Source organism: Oryctolagus cuniculus, chromosome 20 (genome assembly GCF_964237555.1).
Source record: "Oryctolagus cuniculus chromosome 20, mOryCun1.1, whole genome shotgun sequence".
NCBI classification, from domain to species: domain Eukaryota; kingdom Metazoa; phylum Chordata; class Mammalia; order Lagomorpha; family Leporidae; genus Oryctolagus; species Oryctolagus cuniculus.
This window is the reverse complement of record NC_091451.1, coordinates 46,527,983-46,551,491: the sequence shown is the minus strand read 5'-3', so window position 1 is coordinate 46,551,491 and position 23,509 is coordinate 46,527,983. Positions and strand designations below refer to the sequence as shown.

Sequence of the window (23,509 nt, the reverse complement as noted above, 5' to 3'; positions counted from 1 at the left end):
CTTGTGGAAGGAGGAGTTGTTTAGTGTAGGACATCCACCGTAGGTCCAAGGGCTCCTGGTGTTCACACTGCTGTCTGGGTGTGCACCCGGTGCTGGAGGGTGGAGCACTGGTGTTCACACTGCTGTCTGGGTGTGCACCCGTGCTGGAGGGTGGAGCACTGGTGTTCACACTGCTGTCTGGGTGTGCACCCGTGCTGGAGGGTGGAGACCCTGAAGACGGTAGCATTGTAAGCACTACCCCTTCGTGTTGGAGACTCTGTGGTGTGGAGACCTCACTGTGCTGGGAGGGTTTGTGGAGTGCCTGTTCTGCAGCAGGCAGGCTCCGTCAGCTGTTCTAGTCATGCAGACAAGTAAACGTGGAACACGAGTCAGGCGTGGACAGTGCTGGGCGTATTGAGGGCCAGCCAGTGGGAGCACGGAGCTGTTTCTGGTTGATGGGCAGGAATGCCCCCCAGACCAGGTGCTGTCGGAACAGTGGCCTGGGAGGAGGGTTTAGCGGTAGCTGAGTGGAGCCGGGGCCCAGGCCTGAGGCTGGAGTCACTTACTGTGCTGGAGGCAGGGTGGGCAGCCAGTGTGTCTGGGGCAGGGAGGGCAGAGTGCAGTAGGAGGTCAGCCCGAGCAGCCAGTGAGTGTGTCCTGCACTGGACCCTTCCTCAGCGAGGGGGAAGCCCGAGGACGTTCTGCAGGGAGCCATGCATCAGAAGGGCAGGCGCAGGCGGTGAGGTCCCCACAGACCTCCTGTGTGCGCGGTACCCCTGGAAGTGGGTCACGGAGGTGCAGTGTGGGGTGTGAGAGGCGGTGGGCCAGCTCCTCCTCCTCTGCCTCTGCTTTTCAGGCTGTGAGAGGCTGCTCAGGAAAGGGGCGTGGCGCTTCCGAGAGTCTAGGTCACTCAGACTGGCTTCCTTAGCAGCATTTCTGGGATTTTATTTATTTGAGGGGAGGGAGAATTTCCAACTAGTGGTTCATTCCCCAGGTGCTTGCTTGCGCTGGCTGGGCCTGAGCCAGGCCTTAGCCGGAATCTGAGAACAGAATCAGATCTCGCGCTTAGGGGCTGGGAACCAGAGCTCTTGAGCTGTCACTGCTGTCTCCCAGGGTCTGCACTGGCAGGAAGCTGGAGCAGGAGCAGGAGCTGGAGCTTAAGCCCAGGCACCCAGTGAGGGGCCCTGGGTTTAACTGCAGGGTGAACGCCCACTTGCCCTTTCTGAGACTGCAGTTGGTGAACAGAGTTATACCAGGTTATGGCCAGAGATGCTTAGTGTCTGTGTTCATCTTTTGGATTTTTTTTTTTTTAAGATTTTTTTTTTTTATTTGAAAGGCAGAGTTAGAGATCAGTTGATCGATCTTCTATCCATTGTTTTACTCCCCAGATAGCCACAAATGGCCAAGGCTGAGCCAGGCTGGAGTCAATAGCCTGAAACTCCATCTAGGTCTACCACGTGGGTGCAAGGGCCCAAGCACTTGGGCCATCTTCTGGGCTAATGAGCCTGGGGGCTCATTAGCAGGGAGCCGGATCAGAAGTGGAGCAGCCGGGACTTGAACGTGTGCTCAATATGGGATGCTGGCAACTCAGGCAGTTGCTTTACCTGCTGCGCCACAGTGCCAGTCCCATCTGTTTTCATCTTGGCGCTGTGGCCCAGCAGAAAGCTAAGAGGATCTCTCTGCCGTCCCTCCACGCCGGCCACGTTGTGCTTTCCTGAGCCCCGTACACAGTGCCTGCCAAGGGTGTGGTTGAGAGTCACTAAGTTTGATGCGGCTTTTAGCATCGTTTGCTTATTTCTGTTGTTCTGGAGTTCCCTTTCCCCTGGAAAGAAGTCAGTGGTAAAAGTGAATGGGGGGAGCTAACGCTTTACCTGAGTGGGTCAGGGCCAGGTATCGTGGCACAGCAGGTTGTGCCGCGGCCTGCAATGGTGGCATCCCACGTGAGCGCCAGTTCAAGGCCCAGCTGCTCTGCTTCCAATCCAGATCCCTCCAATGCACCTGGAAGAGTACTAGGCCCCCCGCCTCCCACATGGGAGACTCAGATGGAGTTCCAGGCTCCTGGCCCAGCCCTGGCTTTTGCAAGCATTTGAGGAGTGAACCAGCAGATGGAAAACCTTGCTCTCTTTCCCTCTCTCCATGTAAAGAAATCTTTATTCTGAGAGCCACTGACCTAAAAGGAGCCTCATTCAAATTATCTGCTGAGCTCCTTCTGGGGGCCAAGACCCACAGGTGCTAAGGAAGCAGCTTCCCCAGTGGCGGCAGCAGGATCAGCAGCAGGGCCAAGCATGAACCTCGGGTTGCCCTGTCCCAGACTTTGTCTCTTTGTAACGTGTTTTATTTGCTTTTCGGGAAGTTTTAAAAGGTACTGCTTTTTAAGAGCAGCTTTATTGAGCTCTAATTTATATACCATGAATTTCCCCTGTTCTAAGTGAACAATTTAGTGATCTTCAGTAAATTTACTTATGTAACCATAACCACCATCTAATTGTGGAACATTTGTATCATCCAGAGAGAAACTTTGTAGTTATTTGCCGTCCCTCCCAGTCAGACTGCTGACCTGCTCATCTCTCTCCAGTGGGCTGCTGCAGTCCTTGCCTACAAGGGGAGCGGCTTCGTGTGTGGTCTTTGTGTCTGGCTTCTTGCATGCGTCAGTGCTTTGCTGCATTTGTTGGTGAATAGCACCCCACTGCATGCCGTAACACACCATTCACTGGTGCGTGGATACTTGGTGGCTTACTTGGTGGCTCGGATGCCCGTGTCCCTCGTCCCTCGTCAGAGTGCTGGATGTGATTCCGGCTCTGGCTTCCAATTCCAGCTTCCTGCTGATGCAGACCCTGGGACACAGTGGTGATGGCTCAGGAACCTGCTTCCCTGCCACCCAGGTGGGAAACCCAGACCCAGTCCTGGCTCCCGGCTTCAGCCTCGCTCAGTCTTGGCCGTTGCGGACATTCGGAGAATGCACCAGCAGATGGAAGGGACGATACAGTTCTCTCCCTCTTACTCTTGTGGGTGTTTCCCTCTCCCTCTCCCTCCCTCCCTCCTTCCCTTCTCTTACTTTGCATTTCAAAAAATACAGACATTTTCAGCATTATGAAGTGCTGTCACTTGAGATATGTTGTGACTTCAGGGACATTAAGATAGCCAGGGATCTGGACCCAGCACAGTAGCACATTTGTGTTGGAGGTGGTTGAGTTTTCTTAAGCTGGAGAAACCTTGCTGCTGTGCCGGGGCGGCCCGTGCCTTCCAGCGTCCGGTGCAGGTGGTGCCTGGGGGAAGGAGGCGGCATCAGGTCAGGACTGCAGACTGAATGTTCCCTAATCTGCCGTGATTGGGGTGAAATTGGCTTTGAATCCTGGAGATTCAGGAAGACGAATTTTGCTCAAATTAGGAAAGACAGAGCCTATTAGACCATGAAACAGAATGGTTAAGTTATTTTGGGGAGTTCTCAGCTTTTAAGAATAAATGTTCAGACTGAAGCCCTGTCATTCTACCTCTGCTCGTCCTGTTGAATGTGTTAATGAGCTGAACAGGGTCTGTCGTTTGAAAAGAACACCAGCTGTGTGCACAGCCCTGTCTTCAGGGACAGTGGCTTTGGCAGCGTTTGACCATCCTGTGGCGGTGAGGACCAACCCTGGTGCGGGGAAGAAAGTCTGGAACACAGGGAAACGGCCTGTCCTGGTCACTGGGGGCCGGGGTAGGAGCACGTGAAGGGAAAATCGTCAAGTAGAGGAGGAAGTTTTTGTGATTTTAAACTGACTTGGGATTTTGATTTATGAAGCATTGTATGGGAAAGCATATTGTTAGGACTTGAAAACAGGCGATTCACATTGTAAAGTGGTCACCGTCACAACTGTAGGATACACGTGCAGGAGGAGTAAAGATGAAGTCCAGTTGTTTGGTGAAGCAGGTACGTGTCAGTGCTTGATGTGTGTGAACCGGACCCAGGGATCGCCTGTGCAGTTCCAGATTATGGTTTCAGTATGCAGAAGCTGTCGGGTTTCTGTGAATCCCGCGTGTGGCTGGTGAGCAAGTGTTGTTGACTGTGGAAAACAATTCTTGGGGAGTAGGACTGTGTGTTGAAGGGAGGATGCTTGTGTACGGCACAGCTTGCGTGTCTGTTCTCAGTTCTGAGGGTGGGAGGGGCTTCTGTCTTTGCATGGGGCCTGTGTTAGTGTGGCTGCTGCTGCAGTCCGTGGGCAGAGATGCCTGAAGAGTCGGCTCCCTGTGAGAGGAGGTGGTGGAGGGAGGTCTGTCCGCAGACAGGCCGGCAGAGGGGCCAGGGGGAACGTGCTCGGGGCTTGACGTCCGGGACTTGAAGTGAGCAGCTGCGGTTTGTCCTGGGTTGGGGCGCTCTCAGTGTGTTCGGTGGAACACTCTGGACATCCACGTCTCGGGAGGAGGGGAGTTAGGTTCAGAGGTGAGCTCTAGAGAGCACTCATCGAGAAGCCACTTCCTGATTGCGTGCAGAGGAGACGTGGGAAGGGCTGCTGGCAGACGGGGTGTCGGTGTGAGCAGGGGCTTCATGTGATGAGCTGGTAGCCTGGACGGTTGGCTGGAGTGAGGGGACATTGGTGGCAAGGAAATTGGGGCAGACATTGTGGTGGTAACAGTTTAAGCTGTCCCCTGCTGAAGTGACTAGTTCGAGTTCTGGCTACTCCGTGCTTCTATTCCGGCTTCCCACTACTGCACCTGGGAGGCGGGAGGAGATGGCTCCAGTACTTGGGTTCCTGCCACCCACACGAGAGACCAGTTGGAGTTCCTGGGTCCTCACTTTTTTTTTTTTTTTTTTTTAAGATTTTATTTATTTGAGAGGTAGAGTTACAGACTGTGAGAGAGAGAGACAGAGACAAAGGTCTCCTTCTGTTGGTTCACTCCCCAGATGGCCGCAACAGCCTAAGCTGCGCCGATCTGGAGCCAGGAGCCAGATGGCTTCTTCCTGGTCTCCCATGTGGGTGCAGGGGCCCAAGCACTTGGCCATCTTCTTCTGCTTTCCCAGGCCATAGCAGAGAGCTGGATTGGAAGTGGAGCAGCCGGGTCTCGAACCGGCACCCATATGGGATGCCAGTGCTACAGGCTAGGGCTTTAACCTGCTGTGCCACAGCACTGGCCCCCACTCTGCCTTTCAAATAAAGTAATTAATTTAAAAAACTCAGCAGTTTTGATTACATACAACCTGACCATTGATATAATGATATTTAATCTCAGAATGTAAGAATTTAAGGTGATCTATAGGAAAAAAAATCAGCAATGAACTAAAATCATACTTAGTTGACAGCAGAGAATTTTTTTTTCCACAGGCAGAGTTAGTGAGAGAGAAAGAAAGAGAAAGGCCTTCCTTGTCTGTTGGTTCACCCCTCAAATGGCTGCTATGGCCGGCGCACTGTGCCAATCCAAAGCCAGGAGCCAGGTGCCTCCTCCTGGTCTCCCATGCGGGTGCAGGGCCCAAGCACTTGGGCCATCCTCCACTGCCTTCCTGGGCCACAGCAAAGAGCTGGACTTGAAGAGGAGCAACCGGAACAGAACCCGGCGCCCCAACTAGGACTAGAACCCAGGGTGCTGGCGCCGCAGGCAGAGGATTAGCCAAGTGAGCCACGGTGCTGGCCGATAGCAGAGATTTTTAAAGGAGAAGAGAGTTTTCAAACACAGCTTTTGTTTCTGATTGATCAAAGATTAAACTGGTATTTTGTAATACTTTGTCAGTAAATAAATCTCTGGTTTAAATTGGACTTCGGGAATATTGGTTTTATTTTTAATTAAAAATTTTTTTTAATTTGACAGAGTTATAGACAGTGAGAGAGAGAGACAGAGAGAGAAGGTCCTCCCTCCGTTGGTTCACATCCCAAATGGCTGCCACAGCTGGCGCTGCGCCGATCTGAAGCCAGGAGCCAGGTGCCTCCTCCTGGTCTCCCATACGGGTGCAGGGCCCAAGTACTTGGGCCATCCTCCACTGCCCTCCCAGGCCACAGCAGAGAGCTGGACCGGAAGAGGAACAACCAGGACTAGAACCCGGCGCCTATATGGGATGCCGGTACCACAGGTGGAGGATTAACCAAGTGAGCTATGGCGCCGGCCCGGGAATATTGTTTTTAAAAATTCCCTTCCAGGCACCGGCCTTGTGCACACCAGGCACAAGGTGTTGCTTGGGTGTGTTCTTCGTGAATCAGAGTGCCTGGTGTCACATCCCACTTCCTCTTCCTCCTGGGAGGCAGCAGATGATGGCCCATGTATTTGGGTCCCTGCCACCCACATGGGAGGCCTGGACGGAGTTCTGGCTCCTGGCTTTGGCCTGGTCCAGCCCTGGGTGTTGTGGCCATTTTGGGAATGAACCAGAGGATAGAAGAAAAATCAATCTGTGTGTGTATTGCTCTCTGTCATTCTATCTTTCAATAAAATCAGTAAATCTGTAAAAAGAAAAAAATCCCTTCCAATATGATGTCCCAAGATCTAGGTGTGGGCCAGTGCTATGATATGGCAGGGTAAGCAGCTGTGGTGCCAGCATCCCATATGGACGCTGGTTCAAGTCCTGGCTGCTCCACTTCCGATCCAGCTCCTCAATGGTGTGCCTGGGAAAGCAGCAGAGCCAGCAAATGGAACACTCCTGTCTCTGCCTCTGCCTCTCTCTGTAGCTCTGCCTTTCAAATAAGTAAATAAGTCTTTAAAAAATCTTAAATCAATGTGGTGAGATTTTTTTTTTTTTGACAGGCAGAGTGGACAGTGAGAGAGAGAGACAGAGAGAAAGGTCTTCCTTTGCCGTTGGTTCACTCTCCAATGGCTGCCGTGGCCGGCACACTGCGCTAATCCAAAGCCAGGAGCCAGGTGCTTCTCCTGGTCTCCCATGGGGTGCAGGGCCCAAGCACTTGGGCCATCCTCCACTGCACTCCCGGGCCACAGCAGAGAGCTGGCCTGGAAGAGGGGCAACCGGGACAGAATCCGGCGCCCCGACCGGGACTAGAACCTGGTGTGCTGGCGCCGCTAGGCGGAGGATTAACCTATTGAGCCACGGCGCTGGCCTGTGGTGAGGTTTTTTTAAAAAAGGCCAGGGCAGGTGTTTGGTGCAGCAATCAAGATGCCTTTTGGGTGCCAACTTCCTGTGTTGGATGCCCATTTCCTGTGTTGGAGTGCCCACTTCCTGTGTAGGAGTGCCCACTTCCTGTGTTGGGTGCCCACTTCCTGTGACGGGTGCCCACTTCCTGTGTTGGGTGCCCACTTCCTGTCTTGGAGTGCCCACTTCCTGTGTTGGGTGCCCACTTCCTGTGACGGGTGCCCACTTCCTGTGTTGGGTGCCCACTTCCTGTCTTGGAGTGCCCACTTCCTGTGTTGGGTGCCCACTTCCTGTGTTGGAGTGCCCAGGTTCAAGTTCCAGTTATGCTTGCAGTCCCAGCTTCCTGCTAATCAGAGCCCGGGAAGCAACAGATGATGACCCAAGCACTTGGGTCTCTGCCTCCCACATGGGAGACCCAGATGGAGTTCCAGGCCCCTGGCCCAGCTCTGGCTGTAGCACCATTTGGAGAATGAACTAGCGGATAGAAGTCTCCATCTGTCTGTCTGCCTTTCTCTGTGTTGCTCTGCTTTTCAAATAAAATGAAAACAGTTTTTCTTAAAGATTTATTTATGTTAAAGGCAGAATTAGGGAACGGCAGAGAGAAAGAAACCTTCCATCCGCTGGTTGACTCCCCAAATGGCCACAATGACTGAGCCAGGGCCAGGCCAAAGCCAGGAGCCAGGAGCTTCATCTGGGTCTCCCAGGTGGGTGGCAGGGACCCTAGCACAGGAACCATCTTCCGCTGCTTTCCAGGGTGCACCAGCGGGGAGCTGGGTGGGAAGTAGAGCAGCTGGGACTCGAACTGACGCCCATATGGGATGCCAGGGCCTTAACCTGGTACACCACAACACCAACCCCCTCCCAACAGTTTTTCAAAGTTTATTTTTATTTACGTGAAAGAACAGCAAAGAGAGACCTTCCATCTGCTGGTTCACTGTCCCGAATGCCCTCAGTGCCAGGGCTGGGCCAGGCTGAAGCGGGGCGCTGAGAACTCCATGTGGGTGTCAGGCCAGGCACGGTCATCACCTGCTGCCTCCGAGTTTGTGTTTGCAGGGGCTGGGCTGGAAGTGGAGGCAGGGCTCGGTCCCCGGCGTTCAACCAGGGGCTGAGCACGCTGGGCCACAGCATGTGCCCAGTAAATAAGACTGTGAAATAAGGCCTGCTTTTATTTTTTCAAATAGGTTATATGTTCCAGTGTTTGTTTTTCTTTTACTGTGCTGTGTTAATTTACTTTCTTGGCTAATTCTTTGTTAATGAATTCTATTTCTGTTCTCATATTTTAGAAGCTCTTTATTGAGGTCAGCCATTTATTTGTAATATGAATTAAAAATATTTGCCTAGGGGCCCGCGTTGTGGCATCCCATTCGGGCACTGGTTCCAGTCCCAGCTGCTCAACTTCACATCCAGCTCCCTGCTAATGCACTGGGAAGGCAGTGGAAGACGGCCCCAGTGCTTGGGCCCCTGCACCCACATGTGTGGGGAGCAATCCGGACTGGACTGAGTTACTGGAATTAAGACTTATTCTATGCATCTGCTCTCCCACAATATGGCGCTGGGAGAGAAGTAAACAGCTTCCGCACAGCTGCCTCCAGTTCAACCAATAAACTGTAGGACTTGCTCCTGATTGGAGGAGAGCAGCGTACTCGGCGTGTGGGCAGCCGAGTTGGGATTGGCGGAGGAGGACTATAAAGGAGGAGAGAGACGGCATGCACCGGGAACATCTAAGGGGAACATCTAGCTGAAGGAACACCTGTGCAGCCCCCAGAAAGCCGGCCGGCGGTGTGCCGCTCCCCTGCGGAAGTGGGGAAAGTGGCCAGGGGGAACTGCCCTTTCACGGAGGTGGAAGGGACGGTAGCCAACCCGGGAAGAACCAGCAGCAAACCCGGGGAGGGCCGAGCAGACGAAAGAACAGCGCAGGGTTTAGTGTCGTTCCTCCACGAAGAGGGGGAGCGACATAATGGTGCCGTGACTCGGATAGGAAACTTAGGACGGATATGAAACTTAGGAGGGAAGAAACGGGAAGAACTGGGAAAATATCGGAGAGAGAGACTAGCAAACAGCCTAGGGAAAATATCGGAGAGAGAGACTAGCAAACAGCCTAGGGAAAAGCCGGACGAAAAAGGGTGCCGGAAGAAGCTATTGAAAGCCTAGGCATAGACTCGGATACGGACTACGGGGGGAGGCTGGGAGAAATCTCTAAGGTCGAAAGCGAAAGTGAAAGCTAGAACAGACAGACTCGGACGCGGACTGTGGGGAGAGGCCAGGAGAAATGAGGGAGGAATATTGTTGGAAGAAAACTTAGGGAAACATACCGGGTAGAGAAAAGTGTTAGGGAAATTGAAGCCGCGGGGGGCAGGCCGAGGCTGAAACGAAAGCCACTTTGGGATTCTCAAGTTAGCCCGGGAATAGGGGGCGAAAAGTTGAAACCAGAAGCTGAAACGTAAGCCAGATTGGGATCCGTCTGATTAGCCCGGGGAGCAAAGGACGGGAAGCCAAACCGTGGGGCGGAGACGTGAGCTGGGTTGAATTCGCCAGGCTAGCCCGGGGAACTTAGATTGAATGCTAGTGGCGGACACGTAAGCTACGCTGTGTGACTCGCGGAGGCTGCCGCGCGCAGACAGAGCGTGCGGGGCTCAAGTACATAGGAAACGCGGGGTTGGCGCAAGGCCGTGGTTCAGACGCGAAAGGGTTAAGTGTGAGACCGCGGAGTGTGCGCGCAAAGCCGAGCCGCGCAGATGAGAGAGACGCGGGCTGAAGCGGCTCAGCCGGAAAGCCTCCGAGAAGTAGCCTCGGGGCGGAGCCTGCCGGCAGGGCGAGGCGCCGGGAAGCTGCGGGGATAAGAGAAACAGAAGTTTAGAAATAAAGTGAGAGAAATAGGAATGCTGGAAGATAGAAGTAAAATGGGAGAAATAGGAATGCCCGGAGATAGAGAAATAGAGAAATAGAAAGGCCTCCCCTCAACATGGCAATGAGAGAGCTTGGATTCGGTCTGCCTGATTAAGTGAGGCGATGAGCACCTGCGGGCAGCTAGCAGCTTATGCGCCGCAGGTCACCGAAGACAGGCACGAATTAACATCAGTAAGGCCTCCCCCACAATACGGCAATGAGAAGGCTTGGATTCGGTTTGCCTGATTGTTAGGGCTTGTAAGCCCCTGCAGGCAGAGCAGAGCATGTGCTGCGGGGCACCGAACACAGGCACGCATCAGCGCCTAAAAACCTCCTCATAACATGGCGAAGAGAGGACCCGGATTCGGTTTGCCTGATAGGACTTGTAAGAACCTGTGGCAACTCTAGCAAGTAGAGCAGAGTGTGTGCCGCGGGACACCGAAGACAGGCGCGTATCAACGCCAAAAAATAAAAAGAAAGGGGGATCTGTGGGGAGCAATCCGGATTGGACTAAGTTACTGGAATTAAGACTTATTCTATGCATCTGCTCTCCCACAATATGGCGCTGGGAGAGAAGTAAACAGCTTCCGCACAGCTGCCTCCAGTTCAACCAATAAACTGTAGGACTTGCTCCTGATTGGAGGAGAGCAGCGTACTCGGCGTGTGGGCAGCCGAGTTGGGATTGGCGGAGGAGGACTATAAAGGAGGAGAGAGACGGCATGCACCAGGAACATCTAAGGGAACACCTGTGCAGCCCCCCGAGAGAGCCGGCCGGCGGTGTGCCGCTCCCCTGCGGAAGTGGGGAATGTGGCCAGGGGGAACTGCCCTTCCACGGAGGTGGAAGGGATAGTAGCCAACCCGGGAAGAACCAGCAGCAAACCCGGGGAGGGCCGAGCAGACGAAAGAACAGCGCAGGGTCCTGTGTCGTTCCTCCATGAAGACGGGGAGCGACACACATGGAAGACCCCAAAGAAGCTCTTGGCTTCAGATTGGCCCAACTCTGCCCATTGTGGCCATTTGGGGAGTGAACCAGTGTGTGCTTCTCTCTAACTCTGCTTTTCAAATAAATACATAAATCTCTAAAAAAATTTTTGTTCCCAGTTTGTCTTTTTTTGCTTTGTAAGAGATTATTTCTTTTGATCTACTTGAAAATATCAATCTTTATCTTTCTAAAGGTTTTAATTTTTAAAAATGTTTTGAGAGGCAGAAACAGAGTTTTCGTCCACTGGTTTACTTCTCAAAAGACCGCAACAAGCTGGGTTGAAGCCAGGAGCTGGGAACTCACTGCAGGTCCCCTGTGTGGGTGGCAGGGACCCAGGGACTTGAGCCATCACCTGCTCCCCCCAGAATCTGTGTTGGCAGGAAGCTGGGACTGGGCTCAAACCCAGGCATCTGAGGTGGGATGCAGGCATCTTACCGGCACTCTCATTGCTAGGCCAAGTGCCCAGCTTTTTGTTTCATGATGTCTGGATTTTTCTGCCCTCTTTTTTTTTTTTTTAAAGATTTATTTGAAAGCATCAGAGAGAGTGGGAGTGTGTGAGCGCATGTGCGTGCTCCTGCGTCCTCTGGTTCACTCCCCAGATGGTGCTACCGGAGCTCCATCCGGGTCTCCTGCACAGGTGCTTCTGCTGCTTTCCCAGGCGCTTTGGCAGGGAGCTGGCTCAGAGTGGAGCCCCTGGGACTAGAACCAGCACTCTCGTGGGATGCTGGTGTCCAGGCAGTGGACTAACCCGGTGTGTTGCAATGCCAGCCCCTTCTCCAAGGTTTTTTAAAAAAAAGTTACTCGAGTTTTATTCAGGTTTTTTGTTTCTGATGTACACCTAAATGTTTGCCCTGTTAGAAGCATGCTCGTGTGGGAGGTGTGGGTATTTTAACTGCTCAGATGTCCCTGGTCCTGCCTGGGGTTGCTGTGGGGCTGGGATGGACTGGGTTGTGTGCCGGTGCCGCTGTTCCCAGGCTGCATGGTGTCCCATAGTTCAGGTCTGTTCTTGGGATTTTCCTCCTTTGTCTTCTTTATTCTACATGAACTGCATCTGCTTTTCTATGTCCAGAAACTCATCCTGCAGGCATTCTGTTTGGGAGGGCTGGCTGTTGCAGGGGAGGGGAGGGTAAGGTAGAGGACCGCTTCTGTGCTGCAGACTGGACATTGCAGCTCTGATCTCTCTCTCGCAGATGATTCTGACCGTCTTCCTGAGCAACAATGAGCAGATTTTAACAGAAGTTCCCATAACACCGGAAACAACCTGTCGCGATGTTGTGGAGTTCTGCAAGGAGCCCGGAGAAGGCGGCTGCCACTTAGCGGAGGTGTGGCGGGGGAGCGGTGAGTGCTGGGCTCCGGAGATGGCCGTGCCGCCATCCTGTGCCAATCAGATGGACACTGCTGCTGTGGTGACGGGACAGGACCGTGCCAGGTGCTCTGAGACCTCGCGGTGCTGGCGCGTGCCGGGTTATCCACCTGCCCTTCCTGTCCCTTCGGACACCTCGATGAAGGTAGAGGCGTGACTGTGCTCCACGGTGCAAAACCCTGTGACCAGTGACTCCTCCGTCCCTGGCTCTGGCTGTGAAGGGACTTGTCAGCTGGTGTTTGTGGGTCGGTGGTCAGTGGAAGCGACGTGGTTAGTGAGTTCTGCACCACTGAGGAGGAGCTGGGTTCTGGAGACAGGCCAGGTGTGCCACGTCAGGGGTCCGTGCGAGGGCAGGAGAGGTGGAGGAGGAGCATGGGGTGCTGTGAGACAGCCAGGGTGTGGTGTTGAGAAGGCAGCAGTGAGACTGACGCCAGACCAGCTCGCGCAAGGCCTGCGGGGCTGCCCGGGGGCGGTGGCCTTCACAGGCACACAGAGGGAGAGGCCTGCGCGGATCTCCTGTTTGTGTCTTAGAGTCAGAAAGAGGGGGAGACGGACAGCGCTGCCATGCCCTGCTGCGCTCCCCAACTGACCGGGAGCTGGGAGCCTTCTCCTGGCCGGGTGCCTGCCCTGGGGCTGTGTGGACGTTGTAGGAAGGGCGATGCTTGGAGGAGGGAGAGCAGGTGGCAGCTGTGTGGCACCTGTGCGTCTGTGCTGGACAGTAAGAGGCACATCCGTTGGAACAAGTTGAGTTTGAGGAGATAATGAGATGGGCATCCAAATGGAAGTATTTAAAGGGTACTTAGAGGTAATCAGGTCTTAAAGTTTTTTTGTTATTTTTTTTAGCAATCTTAGATTAAATTCACATACCACACAGTTTACCCCTTCAACACCCGCGATCCCATGGTGTTACTGTGCCCAGAGTGGTGCAGCCGGCACCACAGGCAGTTCTGCAGACGTATGCCGGCCGTGACTCTGCCCCCGTTCTTGGGTGGCCACAGCCTGGTTTTCTCTGTGTGCAGACTTGCCTGTTCTGGGCATTTCACAGATGGAGCCGTGGGATGTGTGGCCCTCTTGGCTGGCTTTTGCACTGAGTGTAATGGTTCTGAGGTTCATCCACACTGGAGCACGTGTCAGTAAATCCTTCCTTTTGTGAGCGGATGTTACTCCATTGTCTAGTGCAGCACACTTTGTTTGTCGTTTGTCGCGTGAGCTGGAGAGGTGAGCGTTGGACCCATACTCAAAGGAGGCACTAGAAGGCCAGGCCTTCGGCGCTGTGGCGCAGTAGGTTAATCCTCCGGCTGTGGCGCCCCCATCCCATGTGGGTGCCGGTTCTAGTCCCAGCGACTCCTCTTCTGATCCAGTTCTCTGCTATGGCCCAGGAAAGCAGAGGATGGCCCAAGTCCTTGGGCCCCTGCACCCGCGTGGGAGACCTGGGGGAGGCTCCTGGCTCCTGGCTTTGGATTGGCCCAGTCCCAGTCATTTGGGGAGTGAACCAGCAGATGGAAGACCTCTCTCTCTGTCTCTCCGTCTCACTGTAACTCTACCTGTGAAATGAATAAATAAAATCTTTAAAAAAAAAAAAAAAAAAAAAAAAAGGCCGGGCCTCGTGGTCTGCAGGAAGGCTATGACGTCGTCCTGAGTGTGCTTCAGGGGCCACAGTGGAGCCTGCGCGTTCTGTCCTGGTTTCTGCTTCCAGATCCTGAGCACATTGGCCCTTGGTTATTACTTTTAATTCCTTATCTGCCTCCACCTTTTTTTCTTAGATAGTAGAGCTTTTTTTCTTTTTTTTTTTCTTTTTTTTTTTTTTTTGCATGAAAGGTAATAATTTTTTGCGTGAGTATTGTGGCCCAAGGCGGCGCAGGGCCATCTGAGAGTGCTCCTCCGTGCAAGTCCTCCGCTGGGTGCCCTTGACTCTGCACATCTGCGCTCCCGTGGAACTTAGGTTGTAGCAGGTGCAGGTGGATGGCAAGTGGCAAATGAGCTGTGTTGTATGTTGGGAAGTAGGCCACGCTGTGAAAAGAGTATATCTGAGTAAACAAAGAGGAAACTTAAACCAAAACAGATGAAATAAATTGAATCTGTGGTTTCCGTCCCCAAAGACTGCAGAACCGGATGGTTGGCAGGCAGCTTTTGCCACGTCTCCCGAGAGCAGAATCAGTCAGTGTGGAAACGCCTCTACGCTAGAAGAAGAGGTGGACGTTGGATGCATTTTCTGAGCCCAGTGCAGTCTTCTGTGTTAATCTGAGCAGGAGCAGAAGAGAGGTGGAAGCCAGTTTCGCTCTGAACAGAGGCAGTTCTGCACTTTGCAGGGAATGGCAACTTGCCATCGAGAGCCGTTGAGGCACGCGTTACAACCTCAGAAAGGGAACAGGCTCTTTGTAACGCCGGCGGGAGGATCCTGCCAACGTGAGGTGCTGCTGCCCGATCAGAACTCTCAGCTAAGGTGGTCTTGTATTGACCGTCCTCCAGGGCATCTTCAACAGCGATATTAAGGTAAATGTGAATCTGTAATAGTTGAAGAATTGTGGTTCTTTTCTTCATGATAAAAAAATCCCCTCATAGTAGCATTAAGAAGTCTCTGTGGAGAGACAGGAGCACGGGGCATCAGAGCTGGCTGGTTGGTGAAAACACAAACGATCACTCATCTCCTTGTAAAAACTACACTTACACAAAAAACCCAGATTCGGAAGTATTAAACCACGATTTCTGTAGCGTATTGGAAAACCGTGGCCGAGTGCAGCTCGTTCCAGAAGAGGCTGCTGGAGGTTGCGCCGTCAGCATCTCGTGCAGGGAGGCGGTGTCCCTTTCGTGGTCCTGATGACCCAGTGAGAGCTCTCGCTGGCCCGAAGCCCCGGCTGGGCCTCTGCTTCCCCCGGTGCTGCCGGCCCGTGCGGCAGGATAGAGGGAAAGATGGGGCTTTGAGGAGAGCAGGGAGGACGGGTCGGCCGTGAGTGTCAGCGTTGTTGCTACGCGAGAGTTCCACGGGGAGCGCGGGTTGAGGGCGGCGGTTCTCGGCCTTGCCGCGTGCCCGCTCCTGGAGCAGCAGCCTTGGTGCCCCTGGCCCGGGCAGGCGCCACAGAGCAGGACCTGTGGCAGGGACAGCGCGTGGTCCCGAAGTTCAAGCTGAGTGTTCAGGAGTCCAGACGGATCCCAATGATGGAGGAGATGAGCGGGGGAGGCACAGCTGCCCTCACAAAGGGTCCCAGAGAATCCGCCGCCTGCAGGACCTGGAGCTGCGTCCCTCTTCACCACGGGGCTGCGCCTCCTGACTTGAGGGGGCACTCGTGGAAAGAAGCGGCGCAGCTCCCCCGGGGCCGTGGAGGTCCACGTTGCCAGGGATGTGTCCTGGTCACAGCGGGCACACTGACAGGAAGTGAGAAGGGCACCAAGAACCCAGGAGCTCCGTCAAGCCGAGTCAGAGCTGTTCTCCCAGATACCTACAGGACTGAAGACCAGGGGCACGTGACGTGAATGCCGTGTGGTTTCCTGGGCCAGATCTGGCAGCAGAGCTGGTGAAATCCAAGTAGGCCCGGGAATTCAGCAGTCAGGTACCTGTGTCACCTCTTAGTGTTGATAAATAGACCATCCTTGCATAAGCTGCTAACATTAGGGGCTGCCGCTGTGGCGCAGTGGGTTAATGCCCTGGCCTACAAGCCGGCATCCCGTATGGTTGCCAGTTTGAGTCCTGACTGTTCCACTTTGATCCAGCTCCCTGATAATGTGCCTGAGAAAGCAGCAGAAAATGGCCCGGGTGCTTGGGCCCCTGCAGCCACGTGGGAGACCCAGGAGAAGCCCCTGGCTCCTGGCCTCAGATCAGCTCAGCTCAAGTCCGGCCATTGCGGCCATTTGGGGAATGGACCAGAGGATGGAAGACCTCTCTCTCTCTCTCTAACTCTTTCAAATAAATAAAACAGATCTTTTAAAGAAAGATATTAACGTTAATCGTCTAAAGTTACTCCCAAGTAAAATAATTGCTGTTTTAAAGTAGAATGTGCACATGTAACGCCCCCAAGTGTGGAGGAGTAAGTTCAGGTGTGTGCGACCTCCGTGGTGAAGCCTTCAAAGCCATCGCTGAAGAGCACAGTTCCTGAACATAACGGAGAAGGGCCATCGTGCAGCCCAGTGCTGAAGCCCCACCACCACTGTGATGCAGACATTCCATGTCTGGCATCTGCATCGGAGCTGGCTCTGGTCCCGGCTGCTCCACTCTGATCCAACTCCCTGCTAACGGCCTGAGAAGGCCGTGGAGGACGGCCCAGGTGCTTCGGCCCTTGCACCACGTGGGAGACCTGGAGGAAGTTTGTGTTGTGGCCGTTTGGGGAGTGAACCAGTGGATGTAAGATAATCTCTCTTTGTCTCTCTCTTTCCTTCCCTCTCTCTCTCTGTGTGTCATCTTCTCTCTGTCAGTTTGCTTTTCAAATAAAAAATTAAAAAATACATCTTTTTTAAAAATGGTGATATATGTGGGGAGCAATCCGGACTAGACTAAGTTACTCGAATTAAGACTTATTCTATGCATCTGCTCTCCCACAATATGGCCCTGGGAGAGAAGTAAACAGCTTCCGCACAGCTGCCTCCAGTTCAACTAATAAACTGTAGGACTTGCTCCTGATTGGAGAGCAGCGTACTCGGCGTGTGGGCAGCCGAGTTAGGATTGGCGGAGGAGGACCATAAAGGAGGAGAGAGACGGCATGCACCAGGAACATCTATGGGGAACATCTAAGGGAACCCGTGCAGCCCCCGAGAAGAGCCGGCCGGCGGTGTGCCGCTCCCCTGCGGAAGTGGGGAATGCGGCCAGGGGGAACTGCCCTTCCACGGAGGTGGAAGGGATAGTAGCCAACCCGGGAAGAACCAGCAGCAAACCCGGGGAGGGCCGAGCAGACGAAAGAACAGCGCAGGGTTTAGTGTCGTTCCTCCACGAAGAGGGGGAGCGACATAATGGTGCCGTGACTCGGATAGGAAACCTAGAACGGATAGCAAACTTAGGAGGGAAGAAACGGGAAGAACTGGGAAATTACCGGAGAGAGAGACTAGCAAACAGCCTAGGGAAAAGCCGGACGAAAAGGGTGCCGGAAGAAGCTGTTGAAAGCCTAGGCATAGACTCGTATACGGCCTACGGGGGGAAGCTGGGAGAAATCTCTAAGGTCGAAAGCGAAAGTGAAAGCTAGAACAAACAGACTCGGACGCGGACTGTGGGGAGAGGCCAGGAGAAATGAGGGAGGAATATCGTTGGAGGAAAGCTTGGGGAAACATACCGGGTAGAGAAAAGTGTTAGGGAAATTGAAGCCGCGGGGGGCAGGCTGAGGCGGATACGAAAGCCACTTTGGGATTCTCAAGTTAGCCCGGGAATAGGGGGCGAAAAGTTGAAACCAGAAGCTGAGACGTAAGCCAGATTGGGATCCATCTGATTAGCCCGGGGAGCAAAGGACGGGAAGCCAAATCGTGGGGCGGAGACGTGAGCTGGGTTGAATTCGCCAGGCTAGCCCGGGGAACTTAGATTGAATGCTAGTGGCGGACACGTAAGCTACGCTGTGTTACTCGCGGAAGCCGCCGTGTGCAGAGAGAGCACGGGGCGTGAATAGATAGGGAACGGGGCTGGCGTAGGCCGTGGTTCAGACGCGAAAGGGTTAAGCGTGGAGACCGCGGAGCGCGCGAAGCCAAGCCGTGCAAAGCCGAGCCGCGCAGATGAGGCGCGGGCTGAAGCTGCGCGGAGCCGTGAAGCTGCCGGCAGCGCGAGGCGCCGGGAAGCTGCAGGGATAAGAGAAATAGAAGTTTAGAAATAAAATGAGAGAAATAAGAATGCTGGGAGATAGAAGTAAAATGGGAGAAATAGGAATGCCCGGAGATAGAGAAATAGAGAAATAGAAAGGCCTCCCCTCAACATGGCAACGAGAAAGTTTGGATTCGGTCTGCCTGATTAAGTGAGGCGATGAGCACGATGAGCACCTGCGGCGGCTAGCAGCTTATGCGCCGCAGGTCACCGAAGACAGGCACGAATTAACATCAGTAAAGCTTCCCCACAATGCAACAATTAGGAGGCTTGGATTCGGTCTGCCTGATTAAGGCGGTAAGCGCCAGCAAGCAGCTCGACCAGAGTATGAGCTGCAGGTCACCGAAGATAGGCACGAACCAACACTAATAAGTCTCCCCCACAATAAGGCAATGAGAAGGCTTGGATTCGGTTTGCCTGATAGGTCTTGTAAGTCCCCTGCAGGCAGAGCAGAGCATGCGCTGCAGGGCACCGAACACAGGCACGCATCAGCGCCTAAAAACCTCCTCATAACATGGCGAAGAGAGGACCCGGATTCGGTTTTCCTGATTGATAGGACTTGTAAGAGCCTGTGGCAACTCTAGCAAGTAGAGCAGAGTGTGTGCCGCGGGACACCGAAGACAGGCGCGTATCAACGCCAAAAATAAAAAGAAAGGGGGATCTGTGGGGAGCAATCCGGACTAGACTAAGTTACTCGAATTAAGACTTATTCTATGCATCTGCTCTCCCACAATATGGCGCTGGGAGAGAAGTAAACAGCTTCCGCACAGCTGCCTCCAGTTCAACTAATAAACTGTAGGACTTGCTCCTGATTGGAGAGCAGCGTACTCGGCGTGTGGGCAGCCGAGTTAGGATTGGCGGAGGAGGACCATAAAGGAGGAGAGAGACGGCATGCACCAGGAACATCTATGGGGAACATCTAAGGGGAACACCTGTGCAGCCCCCGAGAAGAGCCGGCCGGCGGTGTGCCGCTCCCCTGCGGAAGTGGGGAATGCGGCCAGGGGGAACTGCCCTTCCACGGAGGTGGAAGGGACGGTAGCCAACCCGGGAAGAACCAGCAGCAAACCCGGGGAGGGCCGAGCAGACGAAAGAACAGCGCAGGGTCCTGTGTCGTTCCTCCACGAAGAGGGGGAGCGACAATATACAGTCATGTTCATTAATCAGTATCACCATGATGTCAGAATCTCTCCAAATTTATTTATTAATAAACTGATTCCAGACAAAATCCTGTGTTTTGCAAAAAAGATCTTGATAAGCTGCTCCTAAAATACTGTAAGGCGAGATCAAAGGGCTGAGATATGTGAACACATTCTTGGAACCAAGCCGCGTAGGGGCCTGGCATACCAGGGAGCAGGACTTAGCACGAAAGGGTAGTCGTCAGGTTCACTGTGTGGGCAGAGACGAACCACAGCCCCCGGAGTAGGGAACACGCCCAGAAGTGCCCATGGCCTACTTGATGCCCTGCTGCGTGGCAGAGGTGCGGTCACGGGCTGAGGGAGAGGATGGACTGTTCAGTGGGTACTTGATGGAAAAAATAGAATGAGACCTTTATGTCATACACAAAATAAGTTCCACAGTCAGTGAGAGGCAATACTTCAACATTTACGGAAAGAGCGTAAGAGAATATCTTTCTGATCTTGGAGTAGAGAAGGATTTATTGTACAAAGACTCAGAGTTAGAAAAGATTGATGGGGCCAGTGCTGTGGCATAGCGAGTAAAGCCACTGCCTGCAGTGCCGGCATCCCACATGGGTGCCAGTTCGAGTCCTGGCTGCTCCACTTCGGATCCAGCTCTCTGCTATGGCCTGGGAAAGCAGTAGAAGATGCATGAAGTCCTTGGGCCCCTGCACCTGTGTTGGAGACCCAGAAGAAGCTCCTGGCTTCAGATCGGCACAGCTCCGGCCATTTGGGGAGTGAACCAGCAGATGGAAGACCTCTCTCTCTCTCTCTCTCTCTCTCTCTCTCTCTCTCTCTCTCTCTCTGTAACTCTGACTTTCAAATAAATAAATAAATCTTTTTGAAAAATCTTGGGCCGGCGCCGCAGCTAACTAGGCTAATCCTCGGCCTTGTGGCGCCGGCACACCAGGTTCTAGTCCCAGTCAGGGCGCTGGATTCTGTCCTGGTTGCCCCTCTTCCAGGCCAGCTCTCTGCTGTGGCCCGGGAGTGCAGTGGAGGATGGCCCAAGTGCTTGGGCCCTGCACCCCATGGGAGACCAGGAAAAGCACCTGGCTCCTGCCATCGGATCAGCGCGGTGCGCTGGCCGCAGTGCGCCAGCCGGGGCGGCCATTGGAGGGTGAACCAATGGCAAAGGAAGACCTTTCACTCTGTCTCTCTCTCACTGTCCACTCTGCCTGTCAAAAAATAAAAATAAAAATAAATAAAAAAAAAAACTTCTGTACAAATAAAAAGGGCCGGCGCCGCTGCTCACTAGGCTAATCCTTGGCCTTGTGGCGCCGGCACACCAGGTTCTAGTCCCGGTCGGGGCACCGGATTCTGCCCCGGTTGCCCCTCTTCCAGGCCAGCTCTCTGCTGTGGCCCGGGAGTGCAGTGGAGGATGGCCCAAGTGCTTGGGCCCTGCACCCCATGGGAGACCAGGAGAAGCACCTGGCTCCTGCCATTGGATCAGCGCGGTGCACCGGCCATGGCGGCCATTGGAGGGTGAACCAACGGCAAAGGAAGACCTTTCTCTCTGTCTCTCTCTCTCTCACTGTCCACTCTGCCTGTCAGGAAAAAAAAAAAAAAAGACACCAATAAAATTGAAAGGCGGGTCTTGTCAATATGTGCAGCCAGTCAGCTGTCAAGTGTCCAGAATTTCCAGAACTGAGATGGCAGAGGGGGCAGACCCAGAGTCGCTTTCTTCTGATGCACGCAGTCCCTGCGCTCCTCACAGGCAGGCAATGGAAGGCATCATCAACAGGACATCCTTGTCAACTTGATGCCTGAGTTCTCTGGTGTTCTCAGGAACTGTTGGCTTTGCTGTGTGCTGTGGCACAGTGAGTTAGGCCACCGCCCTGGTTACCTCCACACCTTAGTGCGGTGCCAGTTCGAGTCCCAACTCCTCCACTTTCAGTTCAGCCTGCAGCCTGGCCTTGGGGGGCAGCAGGTGCTACTTGGCAGACCTGGATGGAGTCTGTGGCTCCTCTCTTTGGCTGGCCCTGCCCTGGCTGCCACAGTTACCTGGGGAGTGAACCATGGATGGACGCCCTCCCCTCCCTGCCTGCTCCCCTGCCCCATCCGCTCTGGTTTTCTGGCTTTCTTTTTTTTTTAAATCATGGTGTTTGATTTTTTAAAGATTTATTTAGTGTGTTTTTTTTTTGTTTTTTTTTTTTTTTTTTTTTTTTTTTTTTTTTTTTTTTTTTACAGGCAGAGTAGACAGTGAGAGAAAGACAGGGAGAAAGGTCTTCCTTTTTCCATTGGTTCACCCTCCAATGGCCGCTGTAGCTGGCGCACTGCACTGATCCGAAGCCAGGAGCCAGGTGCTTATCCTGGTCTCCCATGGGGTGCAGGGCACAAGCACTTGGGCCATCCTCCACTGCACTCCCGGGCCACAGCAAAGAGCTGGACTTGAAGAGGAGCAACCGGAACAGAACCCGGCGCCCCAACTAGGACTAGAACCCAGGGTGCTGGCGCCGCAGGCAGAGGATTAGCCAAGTGAGCCACGGTGCCGGCCTTAGTATTCATTTTTTTTTTTTTTTGACAGGCAGAGTTGACAGTGAGAGAGAGAGAGAAAGAGAGAAAGGTCTTCCTTTGCCGTTGGTTCACCCTCCAATGGCCGCCCCGGCTGGCGCACTGCGGCCGGCGCACCGCGCTGATCCGATGGCAGGAGCCAGGAGCCAGGTGCTTATCCTGGTCTCCCATGGGGTGCAGGGCCCAAGCACTTGGGCCATCCTCCACTGCACTCCCGGGCCACAGCAGAGAGCTGGCCTGGAAGAGGGGCAACCAGGACAGAATCCGGCGCCCCGACCAGGACTAGAACCCGGTGTGCCGGCGCCGCTAGGCGGAGGATTAGCCTAGTGAGCCGCGGCGCCGGCCTTAGTATTCATTTTTTTAAAGATTTATTTATTTTATTTGAAAATCAGAGTTACACAAAGAGAGGAGAGGCGGAGAGAGAGAGAGAGAGAGGTCGTCCATCTTCTGGTTCACTCCCCAGTTGGCCGCGACAGCTGGAGCTGCGCCGATCCGGCGTCAGGAGCTTCTTCTGGGTCTCCCATGGGTGTGCAGGGGCCCAAGCACTTGGGCCATCCTCTACGGCTTTTCCAGGCCATAGCAGAAAGCTAGATAGGAAGTGGAGCAGCCGGGACTCAAACTGGCGTCCATACGGCATGCCGGCGCTTCAGGCCAGGGCGTTAACCCGCTGAGCCACAGTGCCAGCCCCTATTTAGTATTTATTTAAAAGAGCTACAGAGAGGGAGAGACAGACCTTCCATCTGCTGGTCACTCCCCAAATGGCCACAACAGCTGGAGCTGGGTTGATCTGGAGCCAGGAGCTTCTTCCAGGTTTCCCACGTGTGTGCAGGGGCCCAAGGACTTGGGCCATCTGCTGCTGCTTTCCCAGGTGCATTTGCAGGGAGCTGGATCAGTAGTGGAGTAGCTGGGACCCAAACCAGCAGCCATATGGATGCCAGCGCTACAGGCAGCAGCCTCACCTACTGTGCTACAACGCCAGCCTCGTAAGTAAATGTTAAATAAAAAGTCACATGTGGCAGTTTGGCGTAGAAAGGTGGACAGGGCTCATTCTGGCAACAGGATTGAATCTGCCAGCACTTACGGAGAACAGAAGTCTTCAGTAATATAAACTAAATGCATTTCAAATGTAACTGAAAATGTTTGTTTGCATTTACCTGATGGCAGAACAGGGACCGTCGTTGTGGTATAATGAGTTAAGCCACTTTGAAAGGCAGAGTGACAGAGGGCCAGGTCTTACATCTGCTGGTCCACAGCCTTCTCAGGTGGATTAGCAGGCAGCCTGGTCGGAAGTGGAGCAGCCAGGACTCAAATCGGCGCTCCTAGGGGATGCTGGCATTGCAGGCTGCGGCTTGACCCGCTGCGCCACAGTGCCCACCTCACGGGTGCTGTGTCAGTGAACACTTTGCTGACCTGGCCGCGCGCTGCTCTGCGATGGACGTCGTAGAGGCTTTCAGTGGTTTTACTGAGCGTTGCCCAAGTTGTTTGCCTGAAGTGAGTTGGAGGGCAGTGCTGGTAGTATCTTTGAATTCTAGAACGCGTGCTTGTGGGCGTTCACGTGCGAGGGGCGTGGTCCGCAGTGAGTGAGATGTGGTCTTTCTCCTAGAGCGTCCCATCCCCTTCGATCACATGATGTACGACCACCTGCAGAAGTGGGGGCCGCGGAGGGAAGAAGTGAAGTTTTTCCTGCGCCACGAGGACTCCCCTGCCGAGAGCAGTGAACAAGGTAGATGAGTGCTTTCTTCCTCGTTTGTTGATTTTGCTGTAGATGTTAGGAAAAAAGGATACGTGTTGAAGTAAACAC

General features: G+C 53.8%; 1 protein-coding gene across 13 annotated transcripts in view; it reads left to right on the top strand.

Annotated features, from left to right (window-relative positions):
* The window catches only part of PPP1R13B (protein phosphatase 1 regulatory subunit 13B), a 91,521-nt gene that overhangs the window by 27,654 nt on the left and 40,358 nt on the right, over positions 1-23,509 (top strand). For 9 of the 13 annotated variants that reach the window (XM_051834837.2, XM_051834842.2, XM_008248623.4 and 6 more), the window contains 2 exons: positions 12,080-12,227; positions 23,312-23,431. In XM_051834837.2, coding sequence (XP_051690797.2) covers positions 12,080-12,227; positions 23,312-23,431 — 268 coding nt within the window. Of the gene's footprint in view, positions 1-12,079; positions 12,228-14,351; positions 14,746-22,567; positions 22,692-23,311; positions 23,432-23,509 lie in introns of those variants that run through there. The other 4 variants (XM_070065437.1, XM_070065435.1, XM_070065436.1 and 1 more) reach the window with 3 other exon arrangements.